This window comes from Babylonia areolata, chromosome 9 (genome assembly GCF_041734735.1).
Source record: "Babylonia areolata isolate BAREFJ2019XMU chromosome 9, ASM4173473v1, whole genome shotgun sequence".
NCBI lineage: Eukaryota > Metazoa > Mollusca > Gastropoda > Neogastropoda > Buccinidae > Babylonia > Babylonia areolata.
This window is the reverse complement of record NC_134884.1, coordinates 13,350,650-13,368,170: the sequence shown is the minus strand read 5'-3', so window position 1 is coordinate 13,368,170 and position 17,521 is coordinate 13,350,650. Positions and strand designations below refer to the sequence as shown.

The 17,521-nt window shown below is 44.0% G+C and overlaps 1 protein-coding gene across 5 annotated transcripts in view; it reads right to left on the bottom strand.

The window, feature by feature from the left end:
* Nucleotides 1–777: 777 nt before the first annotated feature.
* LOC143286064 (inositol 1,4,5-trisphosphate-gated calcium channel ITPR3-like) overlaps nt 778–17,521 on the bottom strand; it is a 392,528-nt gene continuing 375,784 nt past the window's right edge. For all 5 annotated transcript variants that reach the window (XM_076593621.1, XM_076593622.1, XM_076593624.1 and 2 more), the window contains 11 exons: nt 16,783–16,952; nt 15,681–15,818; nt 13,571–13,732; nt 12,644–12,752; nt 11,274–11,397; nt 10,115–10,290; nt 8,747–8,899; nt 8,303–8,380; nt 7,276–7,395; nt 5,854–5,991; nt 778–4,213 (listed from right to left, as the gene is read on the bottom strand). In XM_076593621.1, coding sequence (XP_076449736.1) covers nt 3,215–4,213; nt 5,854–5,991; nt 7,276–7,395; nt 8,303–8,380; nt 8,747–8,899; nt 10,115–10,290; nt 11,274–11,397; nt 12,644–12,752; nt 13,571–13,732; nt 15,681–15,818; nt 16,783–16,952 — 2,367 coding nt within the window. In that variant the 3' untranslated portion in view covers nt 778–3,214. The remainder of the gene's footprint in view (nt 4,214–5,853; nt 5,992–7,275; nt 7,396–8,302; nt 8,381–8,746; nt 8,900–10,114; nt 10,291–11,273; nt 11,398–12,643; nt 12,753–13,570; nt 13,733–15,680; nt 15,819–16,782; nt 16,953–17,521) is intronic.

Below are 17,521 nucleotides of genomic sequence, written 5' to 3'. Positions count from 1 at the left end.
GTGAATGGTGTTCTGTTCACCGTGGACAGGGCGTTGTGAATGGTGTTCTATTCACTGTGGACAGGACGTTGTGAGTGGTGTTCTGTTCACTGTGGACAAGGTGTTGTGAGTGGTGTTCTGTTCACCGTGGACAAGGTGTTGTGCATGGTGTTCTGTTCACTGAGGACAGGGGGTTGTGAATGGTATTGTGTTCACTGTGGACAAGGTGTTGTGAGTGGTGTTGTTCACTGTGGACAAGGTGTGAATGGTGTTGTGTTCACTGTGGACAAGGTGTGAATGGTGTTGTGTTCACTGTGGACAAGGTGTTGTGAGTGGCGTTGTTCACTGTGGACAAGGTGTGAATGGTGTTGTGTTCACTGTGGACAAGGTGTGAATGGTGTTGTGTTCACTGTGGACAAGGTGTGAATGGTGTTGTGTTCACTGTGGACAAGGTGTGAATGGTGTTGTGTTCACTGTGGACAAGGTGTTGTGAGTGGTGTTGTTCACTGTGGACAAGGTGTGAATGGTGTTGTGTTCACTGTGGACAAGGTGTGAATGGTGTTGTGTTCACTGTGGACAAGGTGTGAATGGTGTTGTGTTCACTGTGGACAAGGTGTTGTGAGTGGTGTTGTTCACTGTGGACAAGGTGTGAATGGTGTTCTGTTAACTGTGGACAAGGTGTGAATGGTGTTGTGTTCACTGTGGACAAGATGTGAATGGTATTCTGTTTACTGTGGACAAGGTGTAAATGGTGTTGTGTTCACTGTGGACAAGATGTGAATGGTGTTCTGTTCACCGTGGATAAGGCGTTATGCATGGTGTTCTGTTCACTGTGGACAAGGTGTGAATGGTGTTGTGTTCACTGTGGACAGGGCGTTGTGAATGGTGTTCTGTTCACTGTGGACAAGGTGTGTGTGAATGGTGTTCTGTTCACTGTGGACAAGGTGTGTGTGAATGGTGTTCTGTTCACTGTGGACAAGGTGTGAATGGTGTTCTGTTCACTGTGGACAAGGTGTGAATGGTGTTCTGTTCACTGTGGACAAGATGTGAATGGTGTTCTGTTCACTGTGGACAAGGCGGTCGTTGTGCTCAGAATGCAGGAGAGCTACATGTCAGAAAGTCAAGAAACAATACTGTTTCTCTTTGTGGTGTAAAAACCATCGTGTGTTCATCCATCAATCAATCAAGTGTATCGTCATGACAAAATCAACAGAGTATCATCATTTCAAAGATTATTCCAAGCGTTTTGTGGAAAGTCATGGGAAATGTGTAGCACGTGTCAAAGAGCAAAATAACAACAACACACATGTATGTGAATCAAAAACAAACACAGTCATGATCGTAGGTCAGGAGTAAAAAAAGCTACCATACTGCATGACCACTTCACAAGCAGGTCATGTTTTGTTATAGCCAGAGCAAACGGGGAAATCTTCATGGAACATTGTGACTTGAGCAAGTGACTCTCTCTCTTTCTACATTCACAACCATTCTTTGAATACTTTTTTTTAAATTCTCACGTTTAAATCACTCACCACTGAAGAATGCATTCAAAGAACTCACATTACCAAGACACTTCTCGTGCTTGTACATACGCATACATGATTCTGAGAACTGTAATAACTTGGGTATTATGAATATATGAAAACAGTACGAACACGTGTTAGTCTATTCAGTACAAATTCTTCGAAAAACTATTTCTACATTTCCACAATATGGAAATAAAAGCTTTTCCTTATTTGCAAAACGCTTCTTGTTACATGTGTCTTTGAAAGAACAAGGTTTGAGATATAGGCTATACCTTGTGCATAATTTGTTCTAACTTTACTGATACATTCTTATGCTCCATTCATACTACTCTCGAAGCATTACATTTTGGAACGTCTGGCGATAACTATGCAGTGAAATCCAAACGATCTGTCAAATCAAAAGACGAAAAAAAAAAGCAAAAGAATAGCTGTGCGTATAGATGATGTCCTAAAAGGTACCTGGTGTGATAAAACACATCCCCAAAATATGTAAACTGGGGCTTGAAAGGAAGAGAGTACTGTACCAAAGAAATGTTTTGAGACAATCGATGTGATCATGGAATCCAACATTCTACAGATGCCTCTTAGTTGTATATATCATATCTCATATAAAACCTTCTCGATCTGGTGGTAATTTGAAAACAAAATCTTAAAACAGAATAAAAAGGAAAACAAAGGCAACTGCCAATCACAGCTTTTAACAATTTCCTGGCCTCTTTGTCGTGTTAGTACACAAAACATCAAGATCAACAGTGAACAGCATCGAAGACACAGTGTATTTAAAACCCATTTTAAAAAACTGAATGAAAAGTAATTATCAAAAGGTTGTTAAAATCATTGCCCGATACTTTTTTCTCGTGTTGCTGGCATTGATCTTACAGCAGAAAAAAGTTGTAATATATACGAACAGACCAATCAGATCAGTTTTCTTGAAACACAACGATATAGGTTACAACAAGTTCAAGAATGTATCCATTTTTTCCCCGTACCGATCTGGAAGGTCACTAAAGTCTCTACACCACCAAAATCGTCCTATTTCCTTGTAACAGGAAGACCATTAACTGTTTCTTTCTGAGACATTGGATGCAATGTGATTTTCTCAACAACAACAAAAAAGATTCCACCACCAGCCTAGAATACACAGAAGCAAGCACATGTGCACATGACAAACATACATCATTTTCGAATGAAAATCCAACATGTTATGGAAATGACTCCATGATCTCTTGACACTTGCTGAAAAAGAAAAAGAAAAAGAAAAACACAGCAGAATTAACAGGTTCCGGCAAATTTTCATTGTTACTGATTAATGGAAAACATCCAACAATGGCAAATCATTAAACTTTTTTTTTTCTCCAAACTATCACAAGTATTCCGTTTGCTTGGTGCAAACATGTCATGAACCAAGGTTTAGTCTGTCCTCTGACATCAGGTGTGTGAGAAACAGCAGGAATCCATGCACGGTGCCAGTCTGTTTATTTTGAACACTTTCAAACAGCACCGTACCCTTTCACACATCGCTGTACACACTGTGAGAACTTAGTGAACTCTCAGAACTGGAACTCACAAAAAGAGAGCAGTCAGAACTCATAAAACTCTTAGATGAGCTCACAAACTGAAAGGAAAAGAAAGCTCAGTCAGAATAAAAAAAAAAACAACAAAAAAAGCTTTGCGCTTCCAGACTCCCCCGAAGTTCAGCAACGCGTCCCTCACAGCTGGGTGGAGCCAGTGTCCTCAGAGTCTCCGAAGGACTCCGGAGTCTTTTCCCGCGAGCTGGACGCTCCGTCGTCTGACGCAGTGGCGGCGGTGGTGGTGGAGGTGGCGGCGGCGGTGGTGACGACAGGGGCGGGAGGGGAGGGGGAGCGGCGGGACGCCGTGGTGTAGGGCGGGGAGAGGGGCGGGGGCGCTAGGATTGGGGCGGGGGGAGGGGGCAGGGACTGGGGGATGTCGTCATCCAGCAGGTCGTAGGACCCCTCCCTGTGGGGGAAGCCCGTGTCCCCCCCGGAGTCACTGTCCGACACGCCCTCCTCCTCCACCTCGTCGTCAGACTGCGGCCGGCCCGCCCCCGTCCCGCTCAGCCCCGCCATGGCGCGCTGGAAGGGCAGCAGTGGGGGGGAGGCTGAGGAGGAGGTGGCGGGGTGCTGCTGCGGCCGTCTCTCTGAGGGATGCTCTCCCCGGACGTCCGGCTCTGACGGGGGCTCGGAGGTCGTCGGCGTGGGCGGGGACACGGAAAAGGCGTGAGGAGGGGGAGGAGGAGGGGGAGGGGGCATGGAGGAAGAAGGAGGAGACTGACGGCGGTGGTGGCGGTGGTGGTGGTGCTGGCTGCCTGAAGGAGGGGGAAGAGCAGGAGGAGGAGGGGGAGGAGGAGGGGGCAGGGACAGGGTGGTTCGGTTCGAGTCGGGGGTGGTGGAGGAGGACGGGGGTGGAGGGGGCGCCAGGAACCTGGCCAGCGAGGCCTGGGAGTGCTGCTGGCGGTCACCCCCCTCCCCTCCTCCCTCTCCCCCGTCCCCCGTGCCTGACGGTCGGCCCACCACCGTGCTGGGTTCCGGGGACTGGAAGCGGTCCATGCTGGGGGCGCGGGACACGGGCAGCAGGGGGTCGCGGTCCGTGTCGTACTCGCTGGCCGGCACTCCGAAGATGAAGCGCCGGTGCTTCTCCTGCCAGCGTCTCTGCTTCAGCTTCTCCACCTTACGCTTCTTCTCCGCCTCCTGTGTGGTGGTAGAGGGGTGAGGGGGGAGGGGGAAAGTGAATGAGTTAGTGAGTCCTCATGTGTTCAGGTTTTGGACTGGGTGGATGAATGAGTGTAGTGTTCTTGAGAGATGTACTGATACATACGTACATATATCATATCTTTCTATGCATACATACATATAAAATCATTTTAATGCAAATGCATATCTGAATACATAGCAGAGGCGCATCAAAAACAAATCCAAATCAGCAATGAAGCCAGATCAACTTTCCAACTTTCAACTGTCAGCATATCAGTTTGACGCGTGACAGAACACGGTGTTTAAGGTGATGACCTTCATGGTTTCACATTTTCGACTTCGCGTCAATATCTCCCTGCTGCTTAAAATGTGTGTGTGTGTGTGTGTGTGTGTGTGTGTGTGTGTGTGTGTGTGTGTGTGTGTGTGTGTGTTCACCATCCAGAACCTCTCTATCTATCTTCATCCCTCCATCTACAGATATTGTTTCGGAAATTTTGAAAGTAGGATGTGAAGAGGTTATCACGTTTTTTGACAAAGCCTTTTCAAAAAAACTTTTTAAATGACTGTGAATATATCATCAGGAATGGTCCAAAGCTATAGTTGTTCCAGTTTTGTATGAAAGGTGATGGTGATCAACCAGACAATAAATCTTATCATATAGTGACATTATCACCCAATGCGTCGGGCAAATATTATACTTCTTTTCTGAATAAAAGATTGAGTTCCTTGTTGGAAATCAGAAATACATTAGTTGAAAATCAGGCTGATTTCCGAAGAAATCAACCAACCGTGGACCAAATTTTCAATCGTTATGCAACTGTTCGGACACTTAAGTAAAAGAAGACAGAAACTTCACGCTGCATTTATTGACTTTAAAAAAGCATTTGACTCTCGTGTTAACAATAAGTTATTGAAAGTAATTTATAATGAAGGTATGAGAGGAAATCATTTGGTGCTATGAAGGGTATGGAGGTCCTATAAATCTCAAGTTTCATGTCTGCGCGTCAACAGCGAATCTTCAGATTAATTTTCTTGTCCAACGGATGCAAGACAAGGTTGTGTTATGAGTTATGCACTCTTCTCTATATTTATTAATCAAGTTGCAAACCACATTAACAGTATTGGGGTCCACGGCGTTCAAATTTTACCAAACCTGCTTAACTGTTTATTTTGCTATTTGTAGTCAATGTAGTGTTGTTATCATCTTCACCAAGAGGACTACAAGCACAACTACGTTCCCTTAAAAACTGACCATGTGAAAGTGTGTGTTGCTGAAGATAAGACTAACATTATGCTATTTAGGAAAGGAGGATTTGTGAGGCAAAGAGAAAAGTGTTGTTGTGTTGTTGTTTTTTTTTTGGGTGGGGGGGTGGGGTAAAAAACACATAGGAGTTGTTAAATGCATTGCTATTAAGTTTTTTCTTTTACAAGTTTGAGACTAGGTACAAGTCATTTCATCGCAAAGGGTTGGAGTCTTTATGATGCTTTGCCAGGACTTTCAAACATGTAAAGAAATGTTATCAATGTTTTAGAAAAAGAAGAAGAAGAAGAAGAAGGCGTGGATGGAAAAGGAAGAGGAGGAGGAGGAGAAGAAGAAGAAGAAGAAGCAGAACAAGAAATATGGAGAAACAACTCACGTCTTCCCGTTGCTTCTTGGCGATGCTGGTGACGGCGTGAAGCAGGTCGTCGATCTTGGACTCTGTGGAATCGATGTCCACAGAGGACAGGCACAGGGCACGGTTCAGCGGAATGAACTCATAGTTCTCTTTCTCCATCTGCCACACAGTGCCGCAAAGTTTCAGTTTCAGTTTCTCAAGGAGGGGTCATTGCGTTCGGACAAGTCCATATACGCTACACCACATCCGCTAGGGAGATGTCTGACCAGCAGCACAACCCAACGCACTGTCAGGCCCTGAGTGCGTGCAGGTATATGTGTACCTATCAGAGTGAATTTCTTCTCCATAATTTTACCAGAAGACAACACTCTCGTTGCCATGGGTTCGTTTTCAGTGCGTTAAGTGTGTGCAGCACACGGGACCTCGGTATATATTCTCATCCGGACGACTAGACGCTCAGTTTGATTTTCCAGTCAAACTTGGGAGAAAGGGGGAGAACGGGATTCGAACCCAGACCCTCACGGACACTGTATTGGCAGATGAGCGTCTTAACCATTCGGCCACCTTCCTCTTAGTCTTAACCATTCTGCAATGCTTCCTTCTTCGTTATTTATCACGCCTTTGTTTATTTATTTATTTCTTTATTTATTTGTATTTATGATCACATGAATTTAAGCATATAAACGACATGGCAGAGGGAGAAAAAGGTAGGAAAAACATCTTCCTATATTGTGTCTTTTGTGTGACATAATGGCAGTTTTGGACATAATTGATAAGGGACTACAGTATCAAACTGCAATAAAGTGCACACAAGAGCGATGGCAAATCACAGAAAAAATAGCTTTCGATAGAAATGTTTGGCTCTCTAACTGGATAGTCATTCGCAGAGAAGAATCACATTACGCTCCAATCCTGTGTCTCTTTAGTGAGGGTAAAACTCGTAGAAATATCATCTTATGATCCAAGTTTGTAGTTACGCTCACAGAAACATTACCTATACTCTCTTGATTTTCAACCAAACACAGTTCGCACACACACACGTACATGTAAACAAGAAACAGAAGAAAGGAAATGGCAGCAGTGGCCCCGAAACGCCCGACACACTACTGTCTGGATGAATAAATAAACACATAAATAGATAAACAGATCTAAAAAAAAGAAAAGAAAAAAAAAGAATGAATAAAACGGTTCTTACTAAAAGAAAACAACGACAACAAAATAATAATAATGATAAAACTAATAATAACAATTAGTATTTATACAGCGCTAAATCTTGTGGAGAGACAAATCAAAGCGCTTTCACACCAGTCAGTCACACCATGCATAACTCTGAACTGAAAACAAAGCGCAGCAATCACGAAATATACCTATCTGTGACATTAATGTACAGACAGAGTAATACCCAGATGAATGGATAAACAAGTAAATAACGGAGACGCTGACCAGTTTGGCCACGTAGAGTTCCAGCGCCGTGTAGTCACTGGTCTGGATGTCGTCCAGGTGCATGATGAAGTAGATGTAGGCCCACATGTTGTGCTCGTGCCGCACGTGCCAGTCAAAGCCCTGCACACAGTGTGCACAGCACAGGTCACGCACGGCTGAGCGAGCTCAGAAACTGGCGGTCACACGCACTGTCGTATTTTTGTACCAACAGTCTGACACGCGCGCGTACACACACAAATACATACATACACACAACACAGACAGAGACAGACAGACACAGACAGACAGACAGACACACAGAGACAGACAGACACACAGAGACAGAGACAGACAGACACAGAGAGACAGAGACAGACAGATAGAGACAGACAGACAGACAGACAGACACACACACACACATCTAAACCGTTCTGTTTTCTTAACTTTGTCGTGTTCTAATACCTTCAGCAGAGAGTGGTCTGGGAGAAAGGGCGCCAGGAGCTACAGGTGAACTACACTGATGCATTCTACTTTTTTTTTCTTCCGACATCATCATGCCAACTTTCTGCCCAGTCATTACACACGTATCACACGAAACCAGTAGTCCAACTTCAGAAAACTCCTTCACATTTTTCACAGCAGGATTGCTGTTAGAGTAAAGCAAACCTGTTTTGAACCCATTGGAATGATCAGCACCTTGTATGCCTGCAAAAGTGCGTGTCAATCATAATAACAATGAAAACAAATAAACTGGGTATTCACATTTTCCCGATCTATCATTTATTACAATAGTAATGAAAATGAATTAACAACAGTGTTAACATTTTCCCTATTTATCATTTACTATCTAATCTAGTGTGCCGATTATTTTTGCTTGTTTCAAATACACAATCATTATTTGTAAAAACAAAATCTACCAAAAATCTACCTGTCCTAAAAGGGAACGGCTTTTTTGACAACTTCTCCGTAAGAAATATTACAGATTACCGAGCTCTAAAGAATGGGACACCATCAAAAAACATCAGACATATCTCCACTGCGAACTGACCTTCCCGTGGTGCTCAAAGTCGTAGCTGTTGCGACTGCAGATGAAGCAGGTGTCTTTCATGTCGGACTCTGCTCTCCACTGCACAAAGACACGCAGGTGTCAACAATACACAATCAAGTAGGTATACAGCATATTTCGCTTTCATTTAATAGACACTGCCCCCCACTCCCCCTACACACATGCATAAAAACGTACATACGCATATATGGATACAAACAACACACACACACACACTCGCATACACATACACCCGCACACACATAAAAACACACAAAACTCACAACGCAAATAAACAGACAACGCACACACATACAAAACACCCAGAAACACACACACATCAACACGCACACACATACAATACAAACACACGCGCACGCATTACACACACACACACACACACACACACACACACACACATATATATATATATTTTTACAACGTTACCTTGAGATCCCTGAGTTCGGAGAAGGTGTCGACGATGATACCGAAGATGATGTTGAGGCCGATGGTGGTGATGAAGATGAAGAAGGACACGTGGTACACCACCAGGGGCCAGAAGCTCTCGAAGGAGCTTCCCTGGGGGTTCTCCTTGATCTCCTGGAGATGAGGGGCACGACAGTGTTCACAACAACAACAACAACAAATGATGATCAATGATCAATGATGATGATGAATAAACAACGAGGCCAGGAGAACAAGAGATTAACAAACAGTAAAGAGTAAACGTAGTAAAGAGTGGTAACTCCTCTCTCTCTCCATCAACAAGGTACACAACTTCAAGTCAATGCTGCTTATGCCACCGATTCAGCGAGCACACAGGTACATAAAAGGTATACTGGAACAAACCCACACACTTCCTCATTAAAAGGAAGCGCCGGGCTTGTCCATAATTTTGACATGTACACACAGCAGCAATGACAGAAGACTTGTGCAAACACAAATTAGCTCTCATTTAAGACTGATCACCGAACACGGAGTATGGCTGCGTACATGGCGGAGTTAAAAACAGTCATACACGTAAAAGCCCACTCGTATATATACGAGTGAACGTGGGAGTTGCAGCCCACAAACGAAGAAGAAGAAGATTTAAGACTGTCATAGCCAGTAATATAATAATAATAATGATGATATAAATAATAATAATAATAATAACAAGAACAATGATAACTGTGTTGATGATAATGACAATGAAGATGATAATAAAAGGCACATAGCGCTGAATGTGGGGAAGAGAGACAATTCAAAGCGATTTCACACGAGTCGTTCACATGAATGCATACTCTGTTGCAGAGGGATGGAAGATCATCTGAACATTTTGTTTGTTTCATTAAAACAAAAATGCATATCTCCTTAACCGCGCGCGTGTGTGTGTGTGTGTGTGTGTGTGTGTGTGTGTGTGTGTGTGTACTTAAATGCGTAAGCATGCGCGCGTGTAATCGCGTATAAGTTTTGATGTGTGTAGACAGGAAGGGATGGAAGAAGAGACTGAGAGAAGGGGTGAAAGATGGAAGGGGGGGGGGGGGGGGGCTGGGAACGGGGGGGGGGGGGGCGACAGAAAGAAAAAAAATTTAAGAGAGAAAGAGAGACAGACAGACAGATAGAGAGACAGAGAGAAAGAAAGAAAGAAAGAAAGACAGACAGGCAGACAGAGACAGACAGACAGACAGAGAGAAAGACAGAAACAGGCAGACAGAGAAGACAGATACAAATGAAGTAAACACACAGTAAGCTGACTGTACAACAGAACAGTCCTAATCACAGCACAAGGACAAAACAGAAGAATCGAACCCCAACCCTCTACAAAACACTGACCTCAAACATGTCCCCGATGAGCCCATAGCGGATGACGGTGACCGTGCACTGGAACAGCGTCTTGCAGTACAGGTAGTCGTCAGGCTTGAAGTAGGCGCGCAGAAGGGCGAACCCGATCAGGGAGTAGATGTAAATGACAATGAAGCCCAGGACAGCCACCCACAACAAGGACATGCCTAAAATCCATGGACCAGGGAGAGAAAAACCCAACACAACAGAACAGATGACTATCACTCATTTTGGTTGACTTTGTGAAGAAATGTTCTTAAAAATCCAACAGAAACAACGAACATGCTGATAAAGATGAATAAACATTGAGGCCAGCAGACACTTCCCGTTCACAAGGTACACTATTTCAAGCCAGTGCTGCTTATGCTACCGATTCAGCTAGTATACAGGTAAATAAAAGGTACATTGTAAGGCGAACATGCTGAACTGGGCTTTCCCTGGCAGAAAATGTATACTATCTGTGTCGGGTTGCACGTAAAACGACAACCATCAAACGACCAAACAAAAAAAAATGTTGTCTCTCCATCAGTCAATGATTTTAGAGAACAAAACATCTATCTTGGTTATTTCTACAGTGTGTGTGTGTGTGTGTGTGTGTGTGTGTGTGTGTGTGTGTGTGTGTGTGTGCGTGCGCATGCGCGCGCGCGCGCGCGTGTGTGTATATATCAGACGAGTGGTGTCAAATGTCTGTCTGCAGTGAGCGTGTGAATGGATTTATTTTGTTATTTCGTCATTTATAATTAATGAGTATTCTGTAACGCGCTTTGAGCTCCATATCAGACTGAAAAGAAAAAAAAAAACATGGAATAAGTGCTCATTACTATAATCACTATTATCTTTATCATTCTTAATCAAACAGATGATGAAGATGATGATGATATGAGTACTTATACAGTATCGGAGACCAAGCTCTAAGCGCTTTACAAACACGTGTCATTTGCACAACACGCTGCCTACTGGGAGGAGCCAACAAACAGCTGCAGGTTGAGCGCTCGTCATTCGTTTCTTGTGTCATTCAATCAGGTTTCAGTCACACACACACACACACACACATGCAAACTCGTACAGACATTCAGATCCAGCCTGACCTGGCCCTATCACTGAGCGAGACCACATGGCCATCAAAGGTGAGCAGACAGGACCACCTTACCGTTGAGGGTGACGGCCTTGATGACCCCGGAGAGCAGCTGGTTGTTGTTGACCACGTTCAGCAGGTGGAAGGCGAAGAAGTATCCGTGGAACAGCGTGCCCATTATTGACATCCCTAGAAACATCTGGTGGGTGGAGGGAGGGTGGGTGGGAGGGTAGGTCATTATCAGACAGGTTCTTTCAAGCTTTGGAAGGTTTTTTGAAGTTTGTAATGATGATAATGATGATGATGATGATGATGTTAATAGTAAATGTGCATTTTTACTGTGCTTAACATGCGGCTCTAAGCGTGTTTAAAAATTTATTCTTTCTGTCTGCGTCTGTCCATTTACACACTTACACACACACGCACGCACACACACACACACACACACACACACACACACACGCACGCACATATGCGCGCACGCGCGCCTTCCAGTCAAAACGAAACTAAGATAATGTTAAAAGATCAATTAATACAACATTAAAAAAAAATTCAGCCTCGTCCAGTTCAGTCCAGGTAAACTATAATGCATCAAATTAAAAATGTATAATTCCCTCATGAACTGGAAAACCGTATCCGGCAGAACATCTGTGAACAAGGTCTTCATGGAGCTGGCTGTGAAATGTCTGTGCCTGTATCGATACCACGGCGATCCCTGCACTTCATGAGCAGACGCTTGGCACTGAGAGGCGGGCAGAACAGTATACCTACACAACATGAAGCTCCCTCACCTTTCACCACCACTACTACTGCTGCTATTGTTACTACTGCTTCTTGTGCTGCTGCTGCAACTGCCACTACTGATGCTGCTGCAGCTGTTGCTGCTGCTACTACTACTACTACCACTACTACTTCCACCACCACCACCACTACTACTGCTGCTGCTGCTACTACTACTAACACTACTACTACTACCACCACCACCACTACTGCTACTGCTACAACTTCTACTACTACTACTGCTGCTACTACTACTAACACTACTACTACCACCACCACTACTGAAGCTGCTGCTACTACTACTACTACTACTACTACCACCACCACCACTACTGCTACTGCTACAACTTCTACTACTACTGCTGCTGCAACTAATACTACTACCACTACCACCACCACCACTACTGCTGCTGCTACAACTTCTACTACTACTAATACTGCTGCTGCTGCTGCTACTACTACTAACACTACTACTTCCACCACTACCACCACCACTACTGAAGCTGCTGCTACTACTACTAATACTACTGCTACTACCACCACCACCACTACTGCTGCTTCTACAACAACTACTACCACTACTACTGCTGCTGCTGCTACTACTACTACTACCACCACTACGACTGCTGTTGTTACTACTTCAACTGCTTCCCTCCCTGACTGACCAGGTAATAGAAGGTGGTGAAGCTGAAGAACTGGATGTGCAGCTTGGAGGGAGACTCGTCTTTCTGGGCCACGTCCTCCTCCTCCTTGGCCTTGCCGCCACAGATCCCTCTGCAGACACCACCACGAGCCTTGCTCTGCTGTAAGGACTGCGTTATTTCTTACTTCATTTTTCAACTTCAACCCACGTGCAATGTTATCAGCACCGGGCAAGTTGTTCTGCTTTAAGGACTGCGTAAATCCATACTTTCTTTTTCAACTTCTACCCACTGTTATGTTATAATACCGTGTGCCCCATGTTCATGTGCATGTGCGTGTGTGTGTGTGTGTGTGTGTGTGTGTGTGTGTGTGTGTGTGTGTGTGTGTGTGTGCGTGCGTGCGTGCGTGTGTGTGCGTGCGTGTGTGTGTGTGTGTGTGTGTGTGTGTGGTTAGAGCAGATATCTGACCTACGCATGATCCCAACGCTCCGGTCAGGCCTCCTATTGTAAGTATGTATAAAACATTAAAAACATTAAATGATATAAATAAACTGAATTAACAACAGTAAACACATTAAAGTATAGTTGAAAAGAAAGATACCTAGAATGCAAAAAAAACACCAAAAAAAGAAGAAGAAAAAAAAAAAGACTTGAATTAGAATAAAAAAGAAAATGGGTCTCTTTCATCGAACTTGGTCACATCCACATACGCCCATCCACAGCGGCACACACACACACACACACACACACACACACACACGGGCACACACACACACACACACAGACACACACACACACACACACACGGGCACACACACACACACACACACACACACACACACACACACACACACACGGGCACACACACACACACACACACACACACACACACACACACACAACACACACTAACAGACCCGCCCACCCCCGATTCCCAGTGTCCTCACACACCGGAAGAAGGCCTTGATCTCCGCGGCGCGCGGTAGCCGAGGATGGTTGGAGAGGAAGTAGCTGATGAGGACGAAGAGCGAGAAGAGGTTGTGGACACCCCCTAACGCCCACAGCACGATCCTGTAGTCATCAGACGTGATGCCTTCAAAGTTGGGGCTGGGGCTGCAAAGGGAGGGAAGCGCGATAAGAGTGATGAAGAGTTGTTTCTCTTGTGATGAATGACGATAATTGGTTCTTGATTAATAAAGTGAGGGAACGAAATGCGCCTGCACGTAGGTGGTGGATAATGTTAATAATACATACTCAAATCTGTGGATGCCAGAAATGACATTGGTTCCCCTGAAATGAAATTATATGTACTTTTTCATTTTGTCTGTCTTGTTGTGGGTTTTGTTTTCATCTAAGATCATGGACCACCATAATTATGACATCAGCAACTACATCCATGACGAACAGGTCGGTGACAAAAACTGATTACAAGAAGGACAACAACAACAAGAGCAACAACAATACTACTACTACTACTACTACTACTAGTGATGATGATGATATTAATGATAATAGGATACTGTACATGCAGTCAACACCACTGTGCTGCACAGTAACAAACTGGACACACACACACACACACACACACACACACACACACACACACACACACACACACACTAATTTATCTGTCTCCCAGTCAAGACCGATCATAAGCTTTATTTGTCGATTTCGTTTAAATACCCTACATTCAAAATATTGCAAAAACATACAGTGTTTATACGGAAAAGAAGCACGGTAACTGTCTATCACATTCTTGTCGAGCGTTCAAGAACAAGCCAACTCGTCTTAAAAAAGCTCACTGGCACTGACAAGTTTCCACAAAACTCGTTTTTGTCCTTAGAAAATGATTATCAATTACTCTGACAATTTTTTAAATGTTTGAATTAAAGTCCAGTTGGTATCTACCTTTCATTGATTATGTTTATTATAATAAGCATGTTTTATCCAATTATAGGAATCTTTGAGACAGTTATGAATTACTCTGTCAGTCCAACCTTTCGCAGCTCTTCCTTTTAACATCTGACGCTTTTCATGTCTCCTTCCCTGTCTCAGTCATCCCACCATCTCTTTTCATCACCCCCAACCCCAACGTGCACGCATACACATACTACATTTTCTCTCCACCACACTCCGTCTAATATCCCTTAACAGTGAAAAGATGTTAAACTAAAGAAAGAACACACACACACACACATACACACATACACACAAAACACACACACACACACACACACACACACACACACACACACACACACACACACACACACACTTCACATCCGACTGGATTCTTGCCAGTTGGTGGGATCTTATTCTAGAACCAGTACACTAAAAAACAAAATGCCATATTAGCGCTGTATTACAAAGCCTGCATTGCAAATGACACACAGAATACTTTTCCAAAACACTTTACCTTATTAACAATCACTGTCATGTACATTTCAGCAGCGAACTGTTCTTCAGACGCTCTGACTTGAAACCAATCTTACACCGCGAAAATCGACACTGAGAAGAAATCCCTTCAAGAGATGTAAACAACACCAGACAACCTACTGCTAAAATCGACACTGAGAAGAAATCCCTTCAAGAGATATTAACAACACCAAACAACCTACCGCTAAAATCGACACTGAGAAGAAATCCCTTCAAGAGATGTAAACAACACCAGACAACCTACCGCTAAAATCGACACTGAGAAGAAATCCCTTTAACTCTTTCCATACGAACGGCGAAAGAGACGACGTTAACAGCGTTTCACCCCAATTACCACCATCAAAATAGTGCAAGTGGAAGGCTCTTGTACTGAAGAGGTGAATGTTGACAAAGAATACCACAATTCTGACGACGGAAGCTAAAGGTTGGGTCATTGAGACACCCACTGGACATCCGAGGGGTCTGTGTAGAGGACCTTCAAGAGATATCAACAACACCAGACAACCTACTGCCAAAATCGACACTGAGAAGAAAATCCCTTCAAGAGATAGGCATGTCAACAGCGCTGGACAACCCCAGTGCTCCCAATTGCAGTTCTGGTTCTTGCCACAGATGGAGGACTCACTCGTAAGTGTTGGGGCAGGTCTCGGCAGTGATGTTGCTCTTCTGGGAGTCCTCGGCGCAGGCCTTGGCGTTCCAGGTCCACAGCATGATGATGTTGATGGCCAGGCTCAGGATGATGGCTCCGTAGTTCCACAGAAGCCTGAGACAGCAGTGGGCTGTATATTAGTCCTTTTTCAGCGGATCAAATGATACGAAGGATGAGATGAACAAAACCCGAGTGGTTAAGGCGTTGTTGTTGTTTTGTTTTTACTTTATTACTCTGAGTGCCCCGAGTTCGAACCCTAGTCATAGTGCTGGTGGGTTAAAGGAAGAGGGATTTCACCCCTGATCTCCTTTGTTAACTGACGAGCTGACCTAACTAGTGTCAGAACCCCTTTCCTGTGTATATGCATACTGGTCAAATGTGTTCGTTAATGATAATGTAATACATGTTCGGTGGGTTATGGAAACAAGAAAAAATAAACAAACAAACAAATAAAAAAAACAACAAAAAAACACACCTCAGCATGCATACCCCCAAAACGAAGTATGGCTGCCTACATGGAGGTTATTAAAACGGTCGTGCACGTAAAAGCCCACTCATTCATACGAGTGAACAAGGGAGTTGGAGCCCATGAACGCAGAAAGAGATGTGTAAGGCGGAAGTTGAATGAGTGATCTGGTTAACTGTGAGTTGTGAAACATAGTAAAATGATGTTGGTCAAATTTGCACTGTTAAATGAAATGTTCATTGAATTATAATTATCATTGCTATTATGATTACTATTATCATTATCATCATTATTACTTAGCAGCAGCAGCAGCAGCAGCAGCAGCAACAGCAACAGCTGTAGTAGTGTTAGTATTATTAGCATTATTATTATTAGTAGTAGTAGTTGTTGTTTGTTGTAGTTGCAGTGGCAGTTGTGTAAAAATCAAAAGAGTTTGGTGAGCGAAGAATTCATCTTACTGTCTCTGTGAAGGATAAGTGTTCCATAAAGTGCTATCATTACTATTATCATCGTCATTATAATCTTTATCATCGTCATTATCATCATCATCATCGTTCCTCTTCTTTTTCTCCCCCTCCTCCCCCTTTCCATCACGCTATGCCTGACGCCTACCAGCCCTTGGTGAAGAGCTTGGCGATGGGGTTGTCGAGGATCTTGCGCTGGTAGGAGATGTCCTTCATGATGTCGCTGGTCCAGCTCATCAGGTCCCGGATCTTGTTGGTGGGGGATGTGCGGTCCACGTTCCACTTCAGCTTCTCCTTCACCTCCTCCCGCAACACGCTCTGCACGTGCACGCACCAAGCAGGTAAGCACACATTCGTACACAAGCACGCACGCATACACACACAAACACACATACACACACGCACACGCAAAAATCTATCAAACACAGGGCACATACACACACACTGACAGTAGGGTCAGTCAGTTTATAAATCTCTGGCTGCAACGACACCCATCACATGCTAAATAATCTGGACAGGACTTTGTGTATGATTTTGTTGGAGTCATGTGTGTCTGTAACTGGTGAATTGTGACATGTTCTGAATAAAGACACATTGCATACTACTCTGAAACTACACGAGCACTTCAAATACACAGGAACACATACAAGCACATCAGAGCGACAGTGACGGATTACAGACTACTTTGAAACTTCAGGCTTTATGAGAATCGCCATGTCCGTGTTTTCATACTGAGGCACCATGCCTCTTCAGTCTTTGATATATCATGCTGCAAAGATGAAAAGTAGTCAGTGGATAATATGACAAAAAAGATAAAAAAAAGATATCATCAGCACTCCAATAGGTCAGCTGATGTAAAAGCTCTGGGCAAAAGCCTGCCACCGACT